Source organism: Bubalus kerabau, chromosome 6, assembly GCF_029407905.1.
Source record: "Bubalus kerabau isolate K-KA32 ecotype Philippines breed swamp buffalo chromosome 6, PCC_UOA_SB_1v2, whole genome shotgun sequence".
NCBI classification, from domain to species: Eukaryota; Metazoa; Chordata; class Mammalia; order Artiodactyla; family Bovidae; genus Bubalus; species Bubalus kerabau.
Window position 1 is genome coordinate 113,132,434 of NC_073629.1, and position 21,745 is coordinate 113,154,178.

Here is a 21,745-nt window from a genome sequence, read left to right on the forward strand (position 1 = left end):
TTTGAAAAGCATTCAGTTCAGTTGTTCAGCCATGTCCAACTCTTTCTGACCCCACGGACTGCAGCACGCCAGGCCTCCCTGTCCATCACCAACTCCCAGAGTTTACCCAAACTCATATCCTTTGAGTCGGTGATGCCATTCAACCATCTCATCCTCTGTCATCCCCTTCTCCTCCTGCCTTCAATCTTTCCCAGTGTAAAGGTCTTTTCCAATAAGTTAGTTCTTCTCATCAGGTGGCCAAAATATTGGAGTTTCAACATCAGTCTTTCCAATGAACACTCAGGACTGATCTCCTTTAGGATGGACTGGTTGGATATCTCTGCAGTCCAAGGGACTCTTAAGAGTCTTCTCCAACATCGCAGTTCAAAAGCATCAATTCTTCGGCACTCAGCTTTCTTTATAGTCCAACTCTCACATCCATACATGACCACTGGAAAAACCATAGTCTTGACTAGACACACCTTTGTTGCCAAAGTAATGTTTCTGCTTTTTAATATGCTGTCTAGGTTGGTCATAACTTTCCTTCCAAGGAGGAAGTGTCTTTTAATTTCATGGCTGCAGTCACCATCTGCAGTGATTTTGGAGCCCCCCAAAATAAAGCCTGACACTGTTTCCCCATCTGTTTGCCATGAAGTGATGGGACCGGATGCCATGATCTTCGTTTTCTTCATGTTGAGCTTTAAGCCAACTTTTTCACTCTCCTCTTTCACTTTCATCAAGAGGCTCTTTAGTTCTTCACTTTCTGCCGTAAGGGTGGTGTCATCTGCATATCTGAGGTTATTGATATTTCTCCCGGCAATCTTGATTCCAGCTTGTGCTTCTTCCAGCCCAGCGTTTCTCATGATGTACTCTGCATAGAAGTTAAATAAGCAGGGTGACAGTGTACAGCCTTGACGTACTCCTTTTCCTGTTGGAACCAGTCCGTTTTTCCATATCCAGTTCTAACTGTTGCTTCCTGACCTGCATATAGGTTTCTCAAGAGGCAGGTCAGGTGGTCTGGTATCCTATTTCTTTGAGAATTTTCCAAGAGTCAGAGGCTTTGGCTTAGTCAGTAAAGCTCTATATATTACACTTGTAATTTAACTGCTACCAGATTGGTGTATTTTATTTATTTTACATGAAAGAAAGTCACTTCATGTATACATTTTTAATTAGATGATACATGTGTATACATGCAAAATTCACAAAGCACATACAGTGAAAAACAAGTCTGAGTGACCTAGGCTTTTTTCTTCCTCAGGATTAACCGTTATTTTCGTTTTCTTATATTCCCTTTCTAGGGTATTTAATACAACTGCAGCTACTTTTGTGTTTGTTCTTTAAAACACACACACACACATGGCTGCTATTTAGGGCAACTGCAGCTACTTTTGTATCTGTTCTTTAAAACATACGTGCGCACGCCTGCTATGCATACAGTTCTGCACTGTTTTTACCTAAGCATCTATTTGGGAAATAATGACAGATATTTATTTAACTTTTAAGATGTGTCACTGTTCTAACTACTTGTTGCTTAATGTGTTAAGTGCTTACAACAGCCCATGAAGTAAATTCCTTTTCACATTATATGCATGAGGAAAATGAGGCACAGAGTTGAGTAAAGGAGCCACAGTTCACTCTCAGGCAGTCTAGCCTCTCCATGCACTTCACTCCAGCTATGCCTATTAGGCTGACTGTATGAAATTGTGGTTTTCTGGATCAGAAATGATTGAATAGTAGCAGTTTTATATGATGGTGGTGGTGTAGTTGCTAAGTCATGTCCGACTCTTGGAACCGCATGAACTGTAGCCTGGCAGGCTCCTCTGTCCATGGGATTTCCCAGGCAAGAATACTAGAGTGAGTTGCCATTTCCTCCTCCAGGGGATCTTCCTAACTTGCTTTCACCCAAGTCTCCTCTGTTGCATGCAATCTCTTGCACTGTAGGTGGATTCTTTACTGAGTGAGCCACCTGGGAAGCCAATTTGTATGGTTAACCCTAATAAGTAAGAGTTGCCTCATATTTTTAAAAAATTGTGTAGAATTCCCTGTGTAGATAGCCATGATTTTTAGATCAGCTCCTTTTGATTGATACTTAGCCAGTTGCCATTTTTGCTTTCACAAACAGTACTACAGTTAAAAATCTTTCTGTTTATGTTATTTTTCACATGTGTAAGAAGAGAAATTGTGTAAAAAGGTGTGGACATTGAAATATACTTTGACAAATGTATCTGATAAGTATATATATTGCCTTCCAGAGATTATACCAACTTTCACTTTCAGCTGCAGTGTGTTAGGATGTGTGAAAGAAAGCATATGAGAGTTTCCCTGAACCCTATAGATGGGTGCATTTGGGTTTCATACATGTAATCCTTTGGTTATGAGGTATTCAACAGTGTCAGATTCTGGCATGTACTGTATATTTAACACTGACTTCTATTTTTCCAGTATTAGAATACATGAATGTAGATTTGGGGATTTCACAGTCTTGCTTAATTGTGATCCCAGAAGAGTTAGTCAGTAACACTGCTGTTTACTGTGTGCCCCGAGATAAATTAATGCATTTGTTTCAACTAGCTTTTCTTAAAAATAATTTTTATTAAAATACAGTTTGAAATAAGTATTGATTAAGTTTGGTATCTACCTCTAGTTTTCCATTATTAATTACATCTAGGTCTTCAGTTTTGAAGTTACTTGATTGTATTATTATATGCCTATAAAAGTCAAAGGAATAAAATAAATTTCTAAAGTTTACCTGAACAAATTCTATTGAATACAGTTGTGATAAAGACAAGCAGTGACAGGTAATGAGGAGAAAATCACCCATATATTAAAATAAGAAATTTAGTAATGAAAGAAGTTTTTCAAACCAAAATTACATGTTGATTTCTTTAAAATAGGAATATCATATTTCATTTAATTTTTCAATCCAAACACAGTGGAAACAGTTTGGACTTAAAAGAAGTAGTTGAATTGCAGAATTTTATTTCCCTGAAATTTAGTTAGCTGCTACCAAATTTGTGTACTTTAGCCTCACGTGTTGTCTCTGTCCAGAGGCCCCTTGCTGCAGCCATGCTGAAGCTGTTTTCCACACTGTACCATACCACTGCATTTTTGCACAAATGTCTTAGGTTCTGTGCTGTGCTTAGTTGCTCAGTCGTGTCCAACTCTTTGCGTATAGTCCATGGAATTCTCCAGGCCAGAATACTGGAGTGGGTAGCCTTTCCCTTCAGGGCATCTTCCCGACCCAGGGATCAAACTCAGGCCTCCTGCGTTGCAGGCGGATTCTTTATCACCTGAGCCACAAGGGAAGCTTAAGAATACTGGAGTGGGTAGCCTATCCCTTCTCTAGTGGATCGTCCCATCCCAGGAATCAAACTGGGGTCTCCTGCATTGCAGGTGGATTCTTTACTAGCTGAGCTATCAAAGAAGCCCAAGTGTATAGAAAGTATTCAGGTAAAGATGTATTCCAACAGTTTTTGAGTTTAAAACTGGCTCATTAAATTGTTTCACATGCCTAGGATTTTGATATTTCATAGATCATTTTCCAGTATTTTTATAATTGCTTCCTGCTTTACCTTTTCCTAAGCCCTGTGTGTTCCATTTATCCAGAAATATTGACTAAACTTATTTTTGAATCCCAGACCTCCTGTCTTCCTGTGTCCCCTCTTCATGTTTGAAGGATGCTCACCCACTACTCTTCTTGTTATATTTGACCCTTTTCCACATTGACTGTGGGTGCAAATGAAGGCTAATGACCAAGTGATTGGGGTTTTGTTTATTCTTCTCAAGCATTCTCTTCCCCTACCCACTTCTTACTTTGCCTTTCCCCATTCATCCCTGATACCTGTCATTCTATTAAACACTAGTTGAAGTTGCTAATTCATATTGATGAGCAGAATGAGGCAAAATGATCAATATTTTTTCCTTTATCCTATTACTGTTGATTCAGACCTTTTGTGACTCTTGCTCATTTCCACCTTTCAGTAGTTAAAGGACCCTTTCAAACCAGATCTCTTTTACTATGTATTCTCTGTTTATTATGATGATGCATACATATCTTGCCTCCTCGTGGGTACGTACAGAACCTAAAGTGGTGTAAGCGTTGGTTGTTCATGTTTGTTAATCTGAAATGTTAGTTTAAAATTTCCAGCTACAACCAGATTTTGGAATGTCTTAGTGTGCCATGTGGTGATCGTTTCCCATCGCTGGTAGTCATTAGATGCCGGTTTATAGACGCTGTGGGAGATGGTGAGGAGCGACATGCAGTTTTATCTGTTTCATCCGTTTTTTTTCTTTCTTTTCTTTTTTTGGCAGAGAAACTTTTCCATGTCCGTAAATAGTGCTGCTGTCCTGCGATTGACAGGACGAGGAGGAGGAGGAACAGTGGTGGGCGCTCCTAGAGGTCGAAGTTCTTCACGAGGGCGAGGTGAGCTTTCATGTGAAAAAGTAATAACCAAACGGTGGAGACAGAGGAGAGGGAAATAAATCACTGTAAAAATATTTTGATATTTGATTTTCCAAAACTGCCCCTTGACACTAACTGCATAATAAATGTCCTGACCATTCATTTTCGGAACCATTTCTCAGTGTATCTACTCCACAACCCCTGGTTTGGAGTAGAACAGGGTGATTTGAGCCTAGAGACTTTTTTTTTTTTTTTAATTTTATTTTTAAACTTTACATAATTGTATTAATTTTGCCAAATATCAAAATGAATCCGCCACAGGTATACATGTGTTCCCCATCCTGAACCCTCCTCCCTCCTCCCCGAGCCTAGAGACTTGAGTGAATGATTTTAGATGGTCCTAATTCTCTTTGGCAAATATTTGTGATCCATACTCCTCACCCCCAGGGGACCTTATGCTGTGAGAGCCAAAGCTCCCTGAAGTGCCTTGGCTGCTCAGTGGCACCCAGGTCCCTGCAGGCCTCTGTGACTCGGGTCTCCATATAAGGCCATGTGCCTGGAGTGTCCCCAGCCAGAGAGAGGCTTTTGTAAAAGCCGTCTCCTCAGTATGAGACCTTTTTAGGGTGCAGAAGAAAGAAAAAATTACGCAACAATCCTTTATATAATCTGTAGTTTTATATTTTGTAGATTGTCTTTTCTTAGAAGAATAATTGATATTACTTGTTCTTTGATATCGTCTCCCTACTTGGAGTTTGTTGATCTTCTGCTACTTAAGGGCATTCTTAATATTTGTAATATAAATATTTATTTGAGCTTTTACTTCTAAGTTGGCTAAATCATAGCAGAAGTCTCAACATACCTTGCAGTTTTAAAAGGTGCTTTTGGAAGAACTGGATGTCTTCAACCATTGCCTCCACACATTGCACCATCCAGGGTGGCGTGATCATGAATGTGGCGTATCTAAATTCTTTTTTCTTAAAGTTAAGCTTTATGAATAGAGTGATTTATACCCACTCTTTATAGAGACTGTATTAAATTGTGCATTCCTGTGAAGGGGTTTCATTGAGAATGTGGGAAGGCAACTGTTCTGAATAATGAAGAGGTTAACTGAAACTCTACTTGTAGATCAAGTGCTGTTGCTAGGATGTCCATGTGTTTTCCTTCTGAATTTGTCAGTCTCTAGAATGGTGGTTTTTAACCTGGGGAGTTGTTAGAATCATCTATAAAACTCAACAGGAAATAATATCTGCAGCAGAATAGACTGGGTGGTGAGATTTAAGCATGTGTGTTTCAGAAGATCCACAGGCCATTTAGATTCTCAAATGCAGTTAGGTTCTGTTGGTCCAGAAATCTTCTGAGATCTGTGCTTCTTGGTGGAGTGATGATGGTGTTTTGAGGGTGACTGTGGCGTGCTCCTTGGACGTTGCCTGGGTTTTTCTGCAATGGGCTCGCACTGAGAAGAGGTTGCCCTTGGGGAGCTTTTCCTCTATTGCTTTTCAGGGCATGACGGTGAGAGGTCTTATTAATTAAGAAGTGTGGCCCACAGCAGCTGTTTTTTGTTCCTCAAGTGACCACCAGTCTCTAAATAGGTGTTAAAAAAAATTCCAGGTCTAGAAACTGATGAAGCGTTGATTAATTTCTTCCTGCCTTCTGGTTTGAAGTGTATATTGTTAGCACATAGGATAGAACTCTTACATTCAGAATTTAAATGGGACTTGTATGAAAGATAAATACTGTAATAAAAGCAGTGACTTAATTAACATTGATATGAATGGATGACATGAAGCTAGTTAAATGAATGAAGTGACTTAGTGAGAAATACTTCTGACACCATTATCCTAACTGTGATTCTTATTGGTTTCATGAGACCTTTAATCTGTGGTTTTGTTTTCTTCAGTTACTGCTTAATTTTAACCTGTTGGTTAAATAAATAGTGATTAGTGTAGCTTTTTTTTTTTTTTTTTTTTTGGCACGAGCAGACCTGACATCATATGATTGCCCTGGCAACTTGAGAGAAGTTTGTTGTGAAAATCAACTGACTTTCATACTTCAGAATATCATGAAGCAGTAACATTTAAATGAACAGGGAAACAACATGAATTTGTCATCTTTTTATTTTATCTGGTGAAGATATTTAAAAATAAAGAGTATCTATACAATTGTCAGCCACTGTCTTCCTCATTATTAAAGGAGGTATATTGTAATCCCCCCAAAGAAGAGGGTGAAATCTCAGAGATTAGGACAGTCATTTAAATTTAACTTTATGAAAGATTCTCCATGTTACATTTACTTGCTTCTCCTCATATGGGAACTACTTTTATAGATGATTATGGGCCTTGCACTTTGAAGAGTGTTCCTTACGTTTTACAAGCTGGAAAGCTCTAGAATCACATTGCTTTTTTGTGCCCACTTATAAAGCTTTGTGCTCATAAGGAGGACCCGTGCCAATGCTAGTCATAACTGGCAGGAAATATTTTGTGGTTTGCTTATTTTTCTGGCAAATTTTGAACACTGTTTTTCATATTCACATGTTTCCAGAATAAAATACTTTTTCAGGGTGCTATGTGCTTAATGGTTTTCTTGAGAAAATTGTTCTCTAAAAGGACAGGGGACTTTTTTCTTTCTCCCTAAAAATATCTTTGTAAATATCACCACAGTGTTATTTAACAGTTTGTATTAGACTGTTTTAAGATAGATCTTAAATAATACATCTATATTTCCTAAGGATAGAGGTACAAAACTGTACATTAAATTGAAGTTAAGTTGATACAACTGGAAGGTAACTTTAGGATTATTATAGTTCAACTCTAGTCCTTACTTCCATTTTACAGATGAAGATATTGATACTTAGACTAAAGAAGATATCATTGTTCTATGATTACATACATAAAACTATGCATTATTCTTGTATTCCATCATAAGATCCTATAGAAGTATAATTGTATTCTGAGTCAGTATTTGATAAGTGATGCTAGAAAGTAAAAATACTGTATGGATATTTGAAACAGTTATTTAACTCAGTTGTATTTAGCTTTGGAATGCATTCATTCTTTTATTCAAGATTCATCATTTTTCCTTGGGTGGTTTTTTACTGTTGGAGAAGTGAGTTGGGGATAATGGCTAAGATTTTATCTAGGTATAAATACATACCTAGGCACAATTTTTACCCCCTTCCCCCCAGTTTTCAACTTTTGTGTTGGATACAAATGGCGTACGTTAGTTGGGAAATCCTCACAGCACACAGAAAATATAAAGCTGAAAGTGCATATTGCCTTCTGCCCCCAGATGCAGCATTTGGGTTTATATCCTTCTTGATCCTAACTATGCAGTCATATCATTTATATGCATTGTAAATTTTTTTTATGTATTGCTCTTTGGCGTGCTTTAGTCATTCAGAATAGTCATACAGTCATTTAGTCATACAGAATAATGTAGATTCCTTTTAATAGTATCTTATCTTTTGTGGCTTCCTGGTATTCTACTGAACTGGTTTATCAAAATTTGCTTAGCCAGTCCTTTACTGATTTATGTTTCTGTTTTTCAAAAATTTGCAACAAAAATCTCCATATATATATATATATATATTTGCATATTTGTGCAAGTCTTTCTATTAGGATAAATTTTAATTAGAATGTTGAGTCAGATCTGATAAATGTAATCAGATGGCCTTCAGTAAAGGCCAGTGTACATTTGAGCCACTGGAGCTTCTGTAAATCCCGATATGCACACTTTCGTACCGGCTCTATGGTTTGAATTTAGTGCTGCCTGATAGTTTTCTCCAAGATTTGTGCAAATGGGAAAGAGTGCCTTTGGTTGGTGTGGAATATTCTTGAAGAAGTTAGTTCACAAAATTGATAGTTTAGTTGGCCCTATTAAATTATCCTTGCTCTGGAGTTCAAGAAAGGAACATTTATGCCTGGTTTTTGTACTTTGTCTGCTCTCTTCTCAAACTCCTCACATTTTCCATTTTTTTGAAAATAATCCAATAGAGGGTTTGATTTGTCATAATGGTTTACTGATCTTAGAATTTCACTATTGACTTTTCTGTTAAGGAGCTTGATGTTGATACAGTTTCTTGTTCAGGACTGGAACTGGTACTCTTACACAGTTTTGTTTTTTTTTTTTTAATATCCTCCTCTGGTCTGGCTACTTCACTGCTGTCATTACTGTTATTGGTCTCACAGGTAAAGATTCAGTGGGCCTTGCTAAATATTAAATGTAGATATCCTGCTTTGTATATAGACAGCACTTCAGAGATGAATGTTTGGTGTTCAGCTTGTGCCAGATGTTGACATCTGACCATCATTTTCTCTGTATTGTTGTTTTCAGGCAGAGGCAGAGGCGAATGTGGTTTCTACCAAAGAAGCTTTGATGAAGTAGAGGGGGTGTTTGTCCGAGGAGGCGGCAGGGAAATGCACAGGTCACAGAGCTGGGAGGAAAGGTAACTGGAGGAGTCACATCTTGGGATAAAGATTCTTGGTGTAAAAGCATTTTTTCTCTGCTTTCTGCAGAGGAGAAGGCTCTCTGTACAGTTACAAAGTTTCACTTTCCAAAAAATGCTACTAATGAAATAAGAGTTATGTTAGACGTGTTTAAATGATCCTTATTTTCTAGATAAATACATTAATATTTTTGTCCCTGCATGGATATTTAATAGTTAATTAAATGTGCTATTTGATTAGTACTCAGTGAGAAGCATTTTCATTTTATTGTTTGTTGCTGTTAATCAAAGCATCTTCTCTGTATTGCTTGTGACTTTATATGAAGTCTTTCAAGATGAGCAAAGGCAGTTGCACAGATAATACACAAATATGTCTATGTGATAATATTTATAATATAGAACAATGGGAAATAAGCCAAACAACTTAATTTTAATGTGATTTCTTATAAAATGGCATATTCACACAGTTGTTAATTGGTCTCTAAGTCATGTCTGACTCTTTCCTGACCTAATGAACTATAGCCCAACCAGGCTTTTTTGTCCATGGGAGTTCCCAGGCAAAAATACCAGAATGGGTTGCCATTTTCTCCTCCGGGGATCTTCCCAACCCAGGGATCAAACCCGAGTCTCCTGCATTGGCAGGTGGATTCTTCACCTCTGAGTCACCAAGGAAGCCTTGTCCATAAAAGTTAGGAAGAGTTTGAGAATATTTAATCATGTGTAAAAACACATTCTGAAAGCAGTATATAAAGCTCTGTACATCAGATACCTAAAGTAAAACATGAATTTAATTAAAAATGTACCTAATAAAAAAAGTTTCTGGGTCTATGGAAGCTAGCTTTTGGTAGGTGAGACACTGGATATTTTTGCTTTCATATTTGTGCTTTTCTGTGTTTTCCAAATGTTAGGCAAAAACCATATATTTGTTTTATAATTTGAAAAGGAAATGCTGTTAAAGATAGGAAAGTGGGTGTCATGGATGGGAAATCTTTGTATTACTCTCATGTTTTTTTTTTGAAACTTCATTTTACCTTTTCTAGGGGTGACAGACGTTTTGACAAACCAGGACGAAAAGATGTAGGTAAGACTTGCTGTTTTGAAGTATTTTTATGTGGATTTCCATGGCATTAGTTCTTAACAAGGCTCACAAAGGATACCTTAATTAAAAATTGACTCAGTTACTTGCCTCTCTCCAGTAGATGGGGTTGTAACATTGCTTGCATTTAGAGTTCCATGGTTATTTGAGGGCTGTATTGCATGAAACCAAGGATAATAAATACAACCATTAGGATTTACTTGGTTTAACTTTTTAAGTCTGTGTGTTCTCTGCAAGACTTATTCTTTATTAAGGCTACCTTATGAACTGAAATTTCAAGTTAGGAAGCAGCCTATTTACTCCTTTTCCAGTGCCTCTTACAGCTGAGAAGAAATAGATAAAATGCTAGAAGGTTTGCTTTTGTATCTGAGAGCAAAGGCTAAAACTGTGACAGTTTTTACTTTAGTCATTTATTCATCTGGTCTTTTTGATAAATGATGGTCTTTCTTAAAGGGCAATTTTCACATTAGATCTATAAAAATATTTTATAGTGGCTTTTATTGAATGCTTTTTAATACGATGTTCACTTTGGCTTATTAAACTATGCTAATGATTCTGAACTTTTATAAGTAATCCACTTGTGTTGAAAATGTTGTAAATTTAAAAAAAGCCGCTCCTGCTGTGTCTTGCAGTGTAGCAGAATGGCAGTGCTTGGCTGGTTTGTTGAGACACACTGACATACTGATCGATTGTGAGATACCCTTTGACGGCAAATTAGATAATTTAAATACTGAAAGTTCCAGAATGAGTTGTTCTTTTTAAAATTAGAGACTGTTCTTATCATGTATTTGCTTCTTATATGTGGAGAAATGGGTGGAATTAGAAACATGTGGGTAAGAATTGTGTATGACCTTTGTGAATACCCACAGGAGAATGTAGAGTCAGAAAAAGCCCTGTACTACTCAAATTATAATTTCTGTTCATTAGGAGTCATCTTACAGTAATGATTCTGTGAGGATGGAATTAAAAGATCATTAAAGTAAAATCTAAGTGGTACAGAAAGGTTCAGCTCAGTGCATTTTGAAATTCTTTGAAGCAGGCATAGCAATTTTGGCTGTTAGGTTGCTGCTGGCAGTTGGTAATAAGGGCTTGTACTTAAATAAGGTGCTTCCTTGGTGGCTCAGATAGTAAAGAATCCACCTGCAATGCAGGATACCCAAGTTTGATCCCTGGGTCGGGAATATCCCCTGTTGAAGGAAATGGCTTACCCACTCCACTATTCTTGCCTTGAGAATTCCATTGACAGAGGAGCCTGGTGGGCTACAGTCCATGGGGTCAAAAGAGTAGGACGCAACTGAGCAACTAACACAGCAACAACACACATATATAAAAGTGGGCTTTATGGTTTTTGGTATCTGCTTGTCTTCAGTTTATTGGGACTGTTAAGCTGTCTGTATTGGTTTCCACAAGCATTTTTAACATCATTCCATTGTGGTCTCCTGGATCATGTATCCGAGACATTGTGGTCTCCTGGATCATGTATCTGAGATACTGGCACTAATTTCCCAGGTGGCCCAGGTAAGTGAGCAATAGAGCCAAGAGTTAGAGCTGCTGGTCCCACTTTCTAGTAAATTCTCCCTCTTTCAGTTTGCACTCCATTCACCTGAAAGGATAATGGGGCCTTTGTAGAAAACTTAATCCCCGTAACACAGAAGCTGTGATTCTTTGAAGTGAAAGAATCATTTTCCAGAAGCTTTCAATCTCCTAGACAAAAGTATTTGATTGCATTTTTTAGCTGTCTGTTATTACATAGCATTAGTATACCAACAGAGTTTTTTGGGGGGGGTAGTGCGTATGTGTCTAGGGAAAGTCATATCTGATTTTCAGATGCAAAGTTTATGTATAAGTAGTACGGTAGGAGATTCCTTTGGCTTGAATGGAGAAGGTCCTGCATCTGTATTGAGACTGAGAGCCCAGACAGGCCTGTCCACTTCCTAGTTATGCCACTTTGGGCATCCTCTGTGTGTGACCTGCGTAAGTGATGTGAGGCTCTTAGGAGAAAACATACCATGTAAATCTTTAATGCTACTTTATTTTCACAGGTTAGGTGAGTTTTGTTACTTTATTATAGAAATAAGAATTTCTGCTGTCTTTATCTATATTACAGCAGTCTTGAGTTGGAAAATAATCTGTTGTTCTAGCTAGTATTTAAGAATGCCTAAGGTTTTTAAACTGCAGAAGTTCTCAATAATTAAGTTTCTGTGTCCTTGATATACTTTGCTATTATCAGTCTTAGACCACTTCAGAGTTCTTTATTTTTTTCTCCTTTCGGTCAAAGAATAGGAAAATGTGACTTGCTGCTGTGCCCTGCTTTTCACATCTACTTGCCTTTACTGTCTAGAATTTATTTCAAGAAATGATTCCTGTGTGGGTCATCACCAGTGGGGAGGGTTCATCTTTCCCTTTGCCTGCATAGGACTGGATAAGGGAGATTTCAGAAGAGCAGTAACAAATCTGTTTGAAATCTGATAGGGTGACATTTTTGGGTCTTGTTTTGGTTGGGGACCGTTTGATTTTTTTTTTTTTTTTTTTAATGGAAATGACAGGTATACAAAGATAGTCTTAAGTTAAACCAGAGGTAAGGGAAAGGGTTCATCCTCGTACATGTAAAATTAAAATAGCAGAGAAAGCATAATTTTCATGGAGTATTAGATTTGGAAAGAAATAATAGAGTTCATCTAGTCCAACCTCCTACTGGTGAATAAACACTCATTTTGTGTTTATAGAAAAAACTATTTGAAGTTTGAAACAGGAATTTGGGTTTGAAAATGCTTCATTGCCTAATTATTTTTTGCTTTTTCTAGCGGAGGTTTTTTCCCTGAATTAAATTATATGTAAACCTTTATATCTACAAAAATATAAATATGTTTGCGTCTATGAGGTTTTTATACCACTGAATGGATCCTAAGTAGAAAGGTAAAGTTTTTACTTTGGTCGGAAGTCATTCAGGTGAATAGTTGTAATTTTTAAATCACTATTTGATTAATGTGCACAATAGCTTTAAAGTAGATAAAATTTTGCATCTCTTTGCCTAATACCACCCTGCAGTTTCCATCAGGCTAGTGCTTATTTTACTTGCTCTGATCACTTTCTGCCACAAATATATGAATATGTGAGTGTGTTTGAGTGTCATGCCCAAATGATTTTACAGTTATGGTTAAATCTATTTTTTGCTGTTTTCTTGTGAATATTTGTTCTTAGCTGTTAAAAATTAAGGGGGTAATATTTACCCCAGTTTGGTTTTATAAAGAACCAAAGGAATGATCTTTGTTGTCTTGAAAAAAGTAGCAGTTTTAAAAGGATTTTCACTAAATATTATGAAATCATCATTCTACCCAGGGAGCTAGGTTTGAAACTAGACAGTTGCTCCAACTGGCAGATGAAAATGAAAAATTTATGACTGATTTACCTAGAGTTCAGCTGTGTGAAGTGTGTCCCTTTCACCTTTATTACGGGCATCATACCACATTCATACAAACTCACCAGCAGCATTTCTGTTGTTATACATAATCTGTTACCTTCACGTTCATTGATTTCAGCAGATAACCACAGAGAGAAACTTTGTATAATGTTATATTTCCACAACATGTATTGTTAGCTCAGCCATTTTTTTAACAGGTGGAGGCTTGATCACCATGATGTAATCAGAAAGATGTAATCAGCATTGGAAAAAGAACATGAGATACGATGAAGGAAAAATAGCTGCATAACTGGCTGAGTGTATTTAATACATTAGAAAATAGGGTGCTAAAATAGATACTTCTTACTCTATCAGTCCTGTTTCAGAGATCTGAAAATTGTCAATGCTTTGTCCGTTGATGTGGATATCCAGGTCAGTCCTGTTTGGGCTCTTGGAGACCAGAGGAGTTTGAAATTCAGGAATAGTCTTGTCAAAATTCTCCATCTTGATTTGATATTCACCTTTGGAGCCTCGGGCCAACAGAGATGCAAAACAGTGATGCAACATGATCTCGGAGGGCAGGTAGGATGTCCTCCTCTGGCACGTTTCTCCAGTGCCTTCCTGCATTGCTGAAAGGAACACAACTAATTCAAAGTGGGGAGGATTTTCATGCTGGAGCAGAGTAGCCAGAGGACTTGATGGTATAATAGAGTGGTAGTAGGTGAGTGGAAAGATAAAGAATGGACACTCCTCAGAACTGATGCCATCAAGGTGAAAGTCCACACTGGTCTGGTCGAGTTTGCCGTTCTCTCGTTCCTGATAGAGCACAGCTGAGACCCGAACATTGGTTAGAGGGCTAGGTCGAGTGTTGGCCACTTGGAAAATGAGATTAGGTTTGCCATCTATGTGAGCTACTACTGCTAAGTCAGTAAAGCGAATTGAGAAAGCTCGATTTTTTGGCCGGGCAATCTTCGCCACAAAGGCACCTAAATTAGAAACCATTGAATTTTTTTTTTAGAACGAACACTAGAAATGTTGTTACCTTTTCTGAATGACAAGGATCTAGCAAATTGTTATACATTTCTTAGTGTCGTGCCTGCCAAATAATTTAGGCATTCAACTTACTGATAATTTCTCATTAGCCTGAAGTGTTTTTCAAAACAGTACATAAATTCTTATTTTAAAACTGGTTTCAAAATGGATAAGGAAAATTCATTTGTCATGTAGAAATGTAAAACTTTAAGTTTGTTACGAGGTCAGAGAGTGGTCATTGCCTATATTCCTACCCCTGCTTTAAAAAAAAAGGTAACAGAAAATAAATGCAATTTAGTTGCCATCAGATTACTTCAAGTTGAAATAGAGATTAGATTCATAAGTAGAATGATTTGGGGTAGGGAAGGGACCAGTAGAACAAGTGGTCCATTGAAGAACTTTTAACTTTGAAATTTATACGAAGCCTTTTTTCTTTTAAAAAGGCTCTGGCTCTCAGGTGATTTGAGTGTATGCTTCAAGTGCATCCTCCTCCCCACCACCACCCCCCCTCCAACTCTAGATCAGGGTTTCTTAACTACTGCTGTGCCTCAGATGTTGGCAGGCTGGTGAACTCTATGGACCTCTTATCAAAATTGTGCTTTAAATGCATTAAAGTAAAATACATAAAAAGGAAGCCAAATATATATATGTGTTCTTTCTTCTTGCTGAGGATGTGTGTGTTCTTGTTCTTTATCATGCAGTGCTGACTGTGGTGCTCTGGGCTCACTAGTATTGAGTAAAGGTTGAAAAGATGAATTCAGGAGAAAATGCTAGCCCAGTAAAGGTTAACAACAAAAAAAATCAAATTCCTCTGTTAGGTAAAATGAGTGTCATAATATGCATTGAACACATTTATTCACTTACTCAAGAAAATACTTAGCTCCTTTGAAAAATTCCTTTTAGATTTTTTTATTCATATGTTTCTGGCTACTGTCATAATGATCCCTTTTTTGTTAAAATTTAAATATAAATTTAAAATTTAAATATAGAGTCAAATTTTAAAAAATTTGTCCTTTTGTTTGACCCAAGACTCTTTTCTAGTCTCAGGCATTACTTGTCAATAATGCAAATAAATTATTCTGGAATATGATCGCTTATAACTGACTAGACCCATTCCAAAACATTCCTATGCTTTTTTAAAGAACAAAAACAATTACCTGTGATAAAAGCCTCTAGCATGAGGCCTAGCAGCATTTGTATGGCAAGGAGGGCGATTGCACTTGGACAGTCACCACTGGGGAACATGGTGCCGTAACCAATTGTGAGCTGTGTCTCCAGGGAGAAGGAGAATGCTGCTGTGAAACTGGTGATGTACTTGACGCAGATAGTGTGGTTTTCAGGTGGGGCGTCATGATCTAGTCCCAGGTCACCATTCATCTCAGCTAGAACATACCAGAGCACTGCAAAGACAAGCCAGTGGATAACAAAAGAGGCGGAGAAAACCAGCATCATCCAGCGCCAGCGCATGTCCATTAGGATTCCCCAAGCGTCTCGAAGATACGCAAGGCCTGTTTGAGCGCCATCCATTTGAAGCGTGCTGTGACCATCCTTGGTAACCATCCTCTGGTGTCTCTGAGTCAGGAGAGGAGCAATAACTTTGCAGTGACTGCCATCCATCTCAGGCTGTAATGCTCTGAAATCGAGAGTGCATTAGTAAACCCTAAACTGTTTCATAGTTAATATTATTTAAATCTTGAGACTTAGTTTTGTAATTTTTTTTTTTAAAATGCTTCCTCGACTACCAGGCAGGCTTTCCCAGTCTGATAGCTCTTTCTGTTTTCACATAAGCGAGCATTTACTCAGTCATTCGTTTGATAGCTAATCATGGATTGCCTTGAGGTATCTCTTACTGGTTCCTTCAAGGACTGTTAAAGTATTGTTTGGGATTTTAAAAAATTTCTGAGGGCTGGGGTTACCATTCATATCTTTTTTGACACTTTTTTATTTTTCTTGCACAAGTCTAGGCTTCAAGTATGTATTGATTTGACTAAACATTATGTGTAAATAGCTTTTCATAATTATTAGCTTATAACTGAATAATGAAAAGGAATGTTAAATATCTGTTCCTTTTAAAAATAGAAATCGTTTAGAAGTGTAGTGTTTAGCTGACTGAAAATGTTTTGAAGCCAAACTTAGTGCTAGGGTAAGATTAAGCTTTTAGAGATCTGTAGTTCTACTGTATGCTTTATAATTAGCCTATTTAAAGTTTTGTAATTAGATTTTATTTGTTTTTGTTACTTTGTGGCCATTTTCATGGAGGCTTTCCTTCTGTGGCTGGTGGATTGCCACCCTTATGAATATTCTAGATTCTGACTAGATAGTAAATAATTTTCTCTCTACCCAAAATAAGAAACTCCAGGTAGAGATTCCAAGGTAATATTAATTTTGGAAATAAATGAACCAGTAGAAAAAGCTTCAAGTTCAATGAACTACAATAATCATTAAGGCATCAAATGGCAGTTTTTAAAACATACTAGCTTTTAGCTGTAGTCAGTTTTCAGCTGTGTTTTTGTTTTCTCTGTGTGGTGCATAGAAATCTAACATGTGCTTTCCATGTGACCATCCTTGCATACCACAGAGGTGCAGAGGACTTAGGCAGAGGCAGCCAGGAACAGAACGGGAGATGCGATTTTGTTTCCCTTGGGTGCTCCTTTCTTCTCTGCCTCAGTCCAGTACTTGGGTTTTGTATGTGACTCTCTTTTTTGAGGCTTCTTCCTTCAGAAGTAGATACCCTTGGAAGTGTTGTGTATCACCTTCCTCCCTTTTGAATAACAGTGATGTTTAAGAAGGTAACTGGAGGCGTGTGGAGCTAGGCAAGGCTGATTTAATATTTATTGCTGATATTAGAGACATTCTCTTATATTTTCTTTAGATTTGAGTTGCTGATGGAACACTGGGTTGACTGTTATATTTAGATTAGATGGTCATTTCAGTTTCATATTACAAATTTAAAAAATCTTAGGGCCTTAATGTCTTATAATTTATTATCCTAACAAGTTGTCATTATTGTTTTATTTAGTGTTTATTTTTTTTTCTTGGCACACTATTTAATGACTCATTTTATTAGATTTTTTTGATGTTTTAGAAGACCTGATCTCCTCCCTTTTGTAAATTATAATAACAAAATATTCATAAATATTTCATACTGCATTGTCTCTAATTCTTTGGAATCTCAGCAAGATAGACATCCATATCCCATTTTTCAGGTGAGATCACTGAGGGTCAACATTTTCACAGGGCATATGGATTATTTTCCAAGTTTGGCTAACTTTACAGTTGGGTTTTTTTTTTTTAAACTCCAAGAAGCTGCCTAATTTAGAGAGTTTGGCGAGATAAAAGTCTTCTCAAGATAATTGATACTGCATTCACAAGATAGTCTTTGACAGCCTAATTTTTAGCACCTTTAGTAGATGTTCTTCCTGTCCCCATAAATGTCTCAAGTGTCCATTTTAAATCATTGTTAGCTTTATGCGTGATTTTTACGTCAGTAATGATTAATTGGATTCGCTAATATAGATTGTTGATTATGTGCCAGGAATCATACCAAACACTTCACATATATTGACTCATGTGAAGCCAGTAGCTTCACAGAGTAACAGAGTAACTTCTTGGGCTCTTTGTCACTTTATTGGTATTAATATTGTTTCTTATGCGTGCCTGCGTGCTTGGTCATGTCTGACACTTGGTGATCTCATGGACTGTTGCCCGCCAGGCTCCTCTGTCAATGGGATTCTTTAGGCAAAAATACTGGAATGGGTTACCATTTCCTCCTCCACGGGATCTTCCTGACCCAGGGATCGAACCAGTGTCTCTTACATCTCCTGCATTGGCAGGCAGGTTCTTTACCACTGAGTCACCTGGGAAGCCCAATGTTTCTTAACTTTCATACCAATAAGTACCATTACTAATGACATTTTATAGGTAATGAAGCTGAGGCACAGCACATTTCCTAAGATCATAAAAGCAGTAAGTGGTAGTGAATTTCTGCTCAGTCCGTAGACCAGACCAGAGTCAGTGCTATTTTGCCTCAAAAATAGACATGTTGACCTAGTTATTAGCCTTTGTGAATAACACAGTGTTCCATTTGACTAGTTTGTCCAAGAACCCTACTGAGTATTCTTCAAAAATGCTTAGGCTAAGACCTGTGATTTATAGACAAGAAATATATTTTCAATTAAGAAAGACATCTTGCATGGTTTGAAGATTAGTAAAATCAGAATTATTACAGTCTAGTCTTGGATTCTGCAGAACAGTAGAGTTAAAATGTTCAGAAGACAGTTCTTATAAAACATTGCCAAATTTGTAATTTACCAGATAAGAAAATAATTTTAAAAATTACTACTTTCATCATAATTTTATGAAAGAAAAGACATTCTGACACTTGAAGGATATAGCAATAAATGGTAATTGGCTGCCTGCACCAAGCTGATGAACCGCTATGTGGTTTTGCATTGTCCGTGACTTTGACCTTTATTGTTTCTTGCTTTCTGCCTATTTTGGCAGATGCCCATTGTCGACCTGTACACTAGTGCTGTTCCACTTACGGAATCACTGATTGTTTATTGTGTCACAGTAATTTGTGAGGGGAAAGGTCCATGATTCTTCTTGATTTCAGCCTGCTTCATTAAGTTATAAAATTCATTACCTGAAGAGATAGCCTTTGTATACACACTACAGCTGATAAAATTAATTGTTCTAATTTGGGCCTTTTTTCAGGATTGTAACTTCTTCCTTACAAATTTTGTAGCACTCTTGTTCTAGGTTTTTTCAATTTTTTTTTTTTTCTCCTGCAACTGAATAAATACAAGGAAAAGCCTGTGAACAGAAGGCTAATATCAAAACAGTGGAGCATTATCCTTTTTATATATAAAACCATCCTAGATCTTGTTTAGATGGTGTTGGAAAGTAGAGTAGTTGAGAGAAGTAAGATTTTGATCCCCACTTAACAGATTACCCTGAATAATTTCGTTCTTTGGACTTGTGTAGTCAGGGTGGTTTAGCGTAACGAAGACAGGGTGGGAAATGTAGCTGACAGGGTTCTGGCTCTGTTAGTTACATAGCTGTGTCAGTTTGGGCAAGCCAGCCAATCCCCTTGGCCAGGTTTCCTTACATTAAAGAGAGAAAGAAAAGAGGGAATTAAATAACATGCCCCTTTAAAGTCCTACATGTTTGTAAACTTACTCCCATTTCCCTCAACTCTTACAGGTTTCTTGTATGATTGTTTTCTATATGATTTTACATCTACTCGTATGACATTTAAAGCATTAAATTATTGTTGCCTAATATATGTAGATTTTCTTTCCATCAAATTTAAAAGTGTTTGATGGACAGACATTATGCTATTGTATTTCAAGGTAATTTTTATATCCCTACAGGCACACAAGTGCTTTTTGAATGTTTTCGTCTTAGTCTGTATTTATGTGATTCTTGTAAACTGGTCCCAGTAGAACGTAGAATAGAAGCTCGGTATGGTTTCCTTGTATTTCTTTGTGTGGGCCAAAAAATATTTGCCCACATATAAATCATTTGATGGAAAAAAATTGTACTTTATAAAAATGATATTTTGGCTGCTTCGTTGGTCATCAAAATAATGAACTCATTCTACTTATTAGGTTGTAGCACTCAAAATTATGTCTTTTATTGTCGTGTTGTAATGCGGTAGCGCAGCTCATATTAAACAGTTAGTTATAAGTAACTACAGTTGTTACGTGATTAAAGTATTACCATATATTTGCTCACTTCTGGTGGAAACACTTTCAAGACTGTAGAGAGAGTCCTAATCCATCTCTCCTGCCCTCCCATAATTGGGACAAACAGTGTGAGTTCTAATTCTGTTATATAAGCTCAGAGTTTCTTTTATATTTTAATTTCTTATTTGTAAAAGTACATAATTTCAGCAGTAATTTCATGCTTAAAAAGAAATTAGGATACTCATTATTTTTCCTATGGGTTAAAAAGATAAAAACAAATTTTTTTTTGTCTTTTTTTTTTTAATGCTCATTTTTGATTTCTTTAATCCTGTCCAGAAGAAAAAGATATGTTGTTTTTTTTTTGAAAGCCGCTGAATTTTTTCTAAGATTTCTCTTTTCTCATTTCTATATTATAATGCAGAATTAGTACACATTTAGTAAAAGAAGAAAATTTTCAATAATGCTTTCAATAAGACTGTTACTCTGTTTCTAAAATTTAAGGAAAAAGAATAAGGAATGTATAACCCTATAGGTAATGTCTTTGTTTTAAACTATTGGCAATATCTAGTTCTGCCCCTATTTGTCAGTCAGTTTTTTCCTCTTGTTTCCCTTAAGGAAAGAAATAGGATTGAGTAATATCGCAGGTACTCACCAGTTCTTTTGCTGGGTCAGCCTATGTACAGAGGCAGGTCTTGAGGAAACTTTCAGTCTGTCTTTTTGATAAGGTAATTTTAATCTACAAGTCCAGTTTGTAGGTTCTCTTCTTGGACTGGGTTTACAGTTCACATTCCTCTGTTTATAATGTCGTGGGGGCTGGTTTCAAGCTGAAGCTGATGTGATTGGTCACTTGGTCTGCAGGGGGGCCAATTAGCTCTGATCATGTGGAAAAGAATGCTGGTTTGTTAGGAGGTCTTTCTTTACTCAACACAACTCTGGAGAAAGCCTCCAGAACTGACTTGGAGAAAGGGTGCATTTTTTCCCTCTAATCGGGACCGGTCTTTAGTAAGTTTGCATAATCTTACTTAAGAGTTTATTTAAAAGTTCAAAGGGATAAAATTCCCTGCAAGATTTCCTTTCAGCCGTCTTTCCTTATATAGCATGTTGAAGTGTGAGATGTTTCCTTTACTAATCTTTTTTTCCTCCGTTTCTTTGGGGAACATTTCCTTGGATAAGGACTTTAAGGTATAAGTTAACGAATTGGTTTTATTAGTATTCTTTTCATATCCCATCTCATCAGAATGACTACCATTAATTCTGGAACTAGTAATAGGTTAATTCCGTTACCTGAAATCTTTTGGGGAGGCTGGTAAGGAGGCAGACTTTTTTATTTTTTTATGGCTGTGTACAGAGAGCTTGAATAAGAATACATTTAATTGTTGGTTCCTTGCATTTATCTTTAAAAACACACTGGTGTAAAAGAACTGAAAAAGTTTCTTAAGTCATGCTTCAGTGATCATTGAAGCATGACTTAAGAAAAAGTATGATGACATGCAATAAATACAGTGTTCAGTGTACAGAAAATTAAACTTAATGTCTAAATATAATGTTTAGCTGGGAAATGTCTGTGATCCAGCATTCAGCAACCTCCAAATGAGCTGTGGGATGGCTTTGTATAACGCCTTACTGAGCAACACTTTTCTCCACCTCCGTTAGCTGCTCATTTTAAAACTTTGATCGAATGTCACGTGTAAGGGGATCTGAG

At 37.0% G+C, this 21,745-nt stretch overlaps 2 protein-coding genes across 10 annotated transcripts in view; one reads left to right on the plus strand and one right to left on the minus strand.

The window, feature by feature from the left end:
• GIGYF2 (GRB10 interacting GYF protein 2) overlaps positions 1 to 21,745 on the plus strand; it is a 130,482-nt gene that overhangs the window by 46,715 nt on the left and 62,022 nt on the right. For 8 of the 9 annotated variants that reach the window (XM_055586479.1, XM_055586483.1, XM_055586484.1 and 5 more), the window contains 3 exons: positions 4,294 to 4,405; positions 8,714 to 8,825; positions 9,866 to 9,906. In XM_055586479.1, the coding sequence (XP_055442454.1) occupies positions 4,294 to 4,405; positions 8,714 to 8,825; positions 9,866 to 9,906 (265 nt within the window). The remainder of the gene's footprint in view (positions 1 to 4,293; positions 4,406 to 8,713; positions 8,826 to 9,865; positions 9,907 to 21,745) is intronic. The other variant, XM_055586488.1, reaches the window with a different exon arrangement.
• KCNJ13 (potassium inwardly rectifying channel subfamily J member 13) lies at positions 13,669 to 20,814 on the minus strand. Its single transcript, XM_055586489.1, has 3 exons — positions 20,696 to 20,814; positions 15,511 to 15,986; positions 13,669 to 14,307 (listed from the first exon to the last, which is right to left on the minus strand). The coding sequence occupies exons 2-3, from the start codon at positions 15,968 to 15,970 to the stop codon at positions 13,685 to 13,687; spliced, it is 1,083 nt and encodes a 360-aa protein (XP_055442464.1). The 5' UTR covers positions 15,971 to 15,986; positions 20,696 to 20,814; the 3' UTR covers positions 13,669 to 13,684.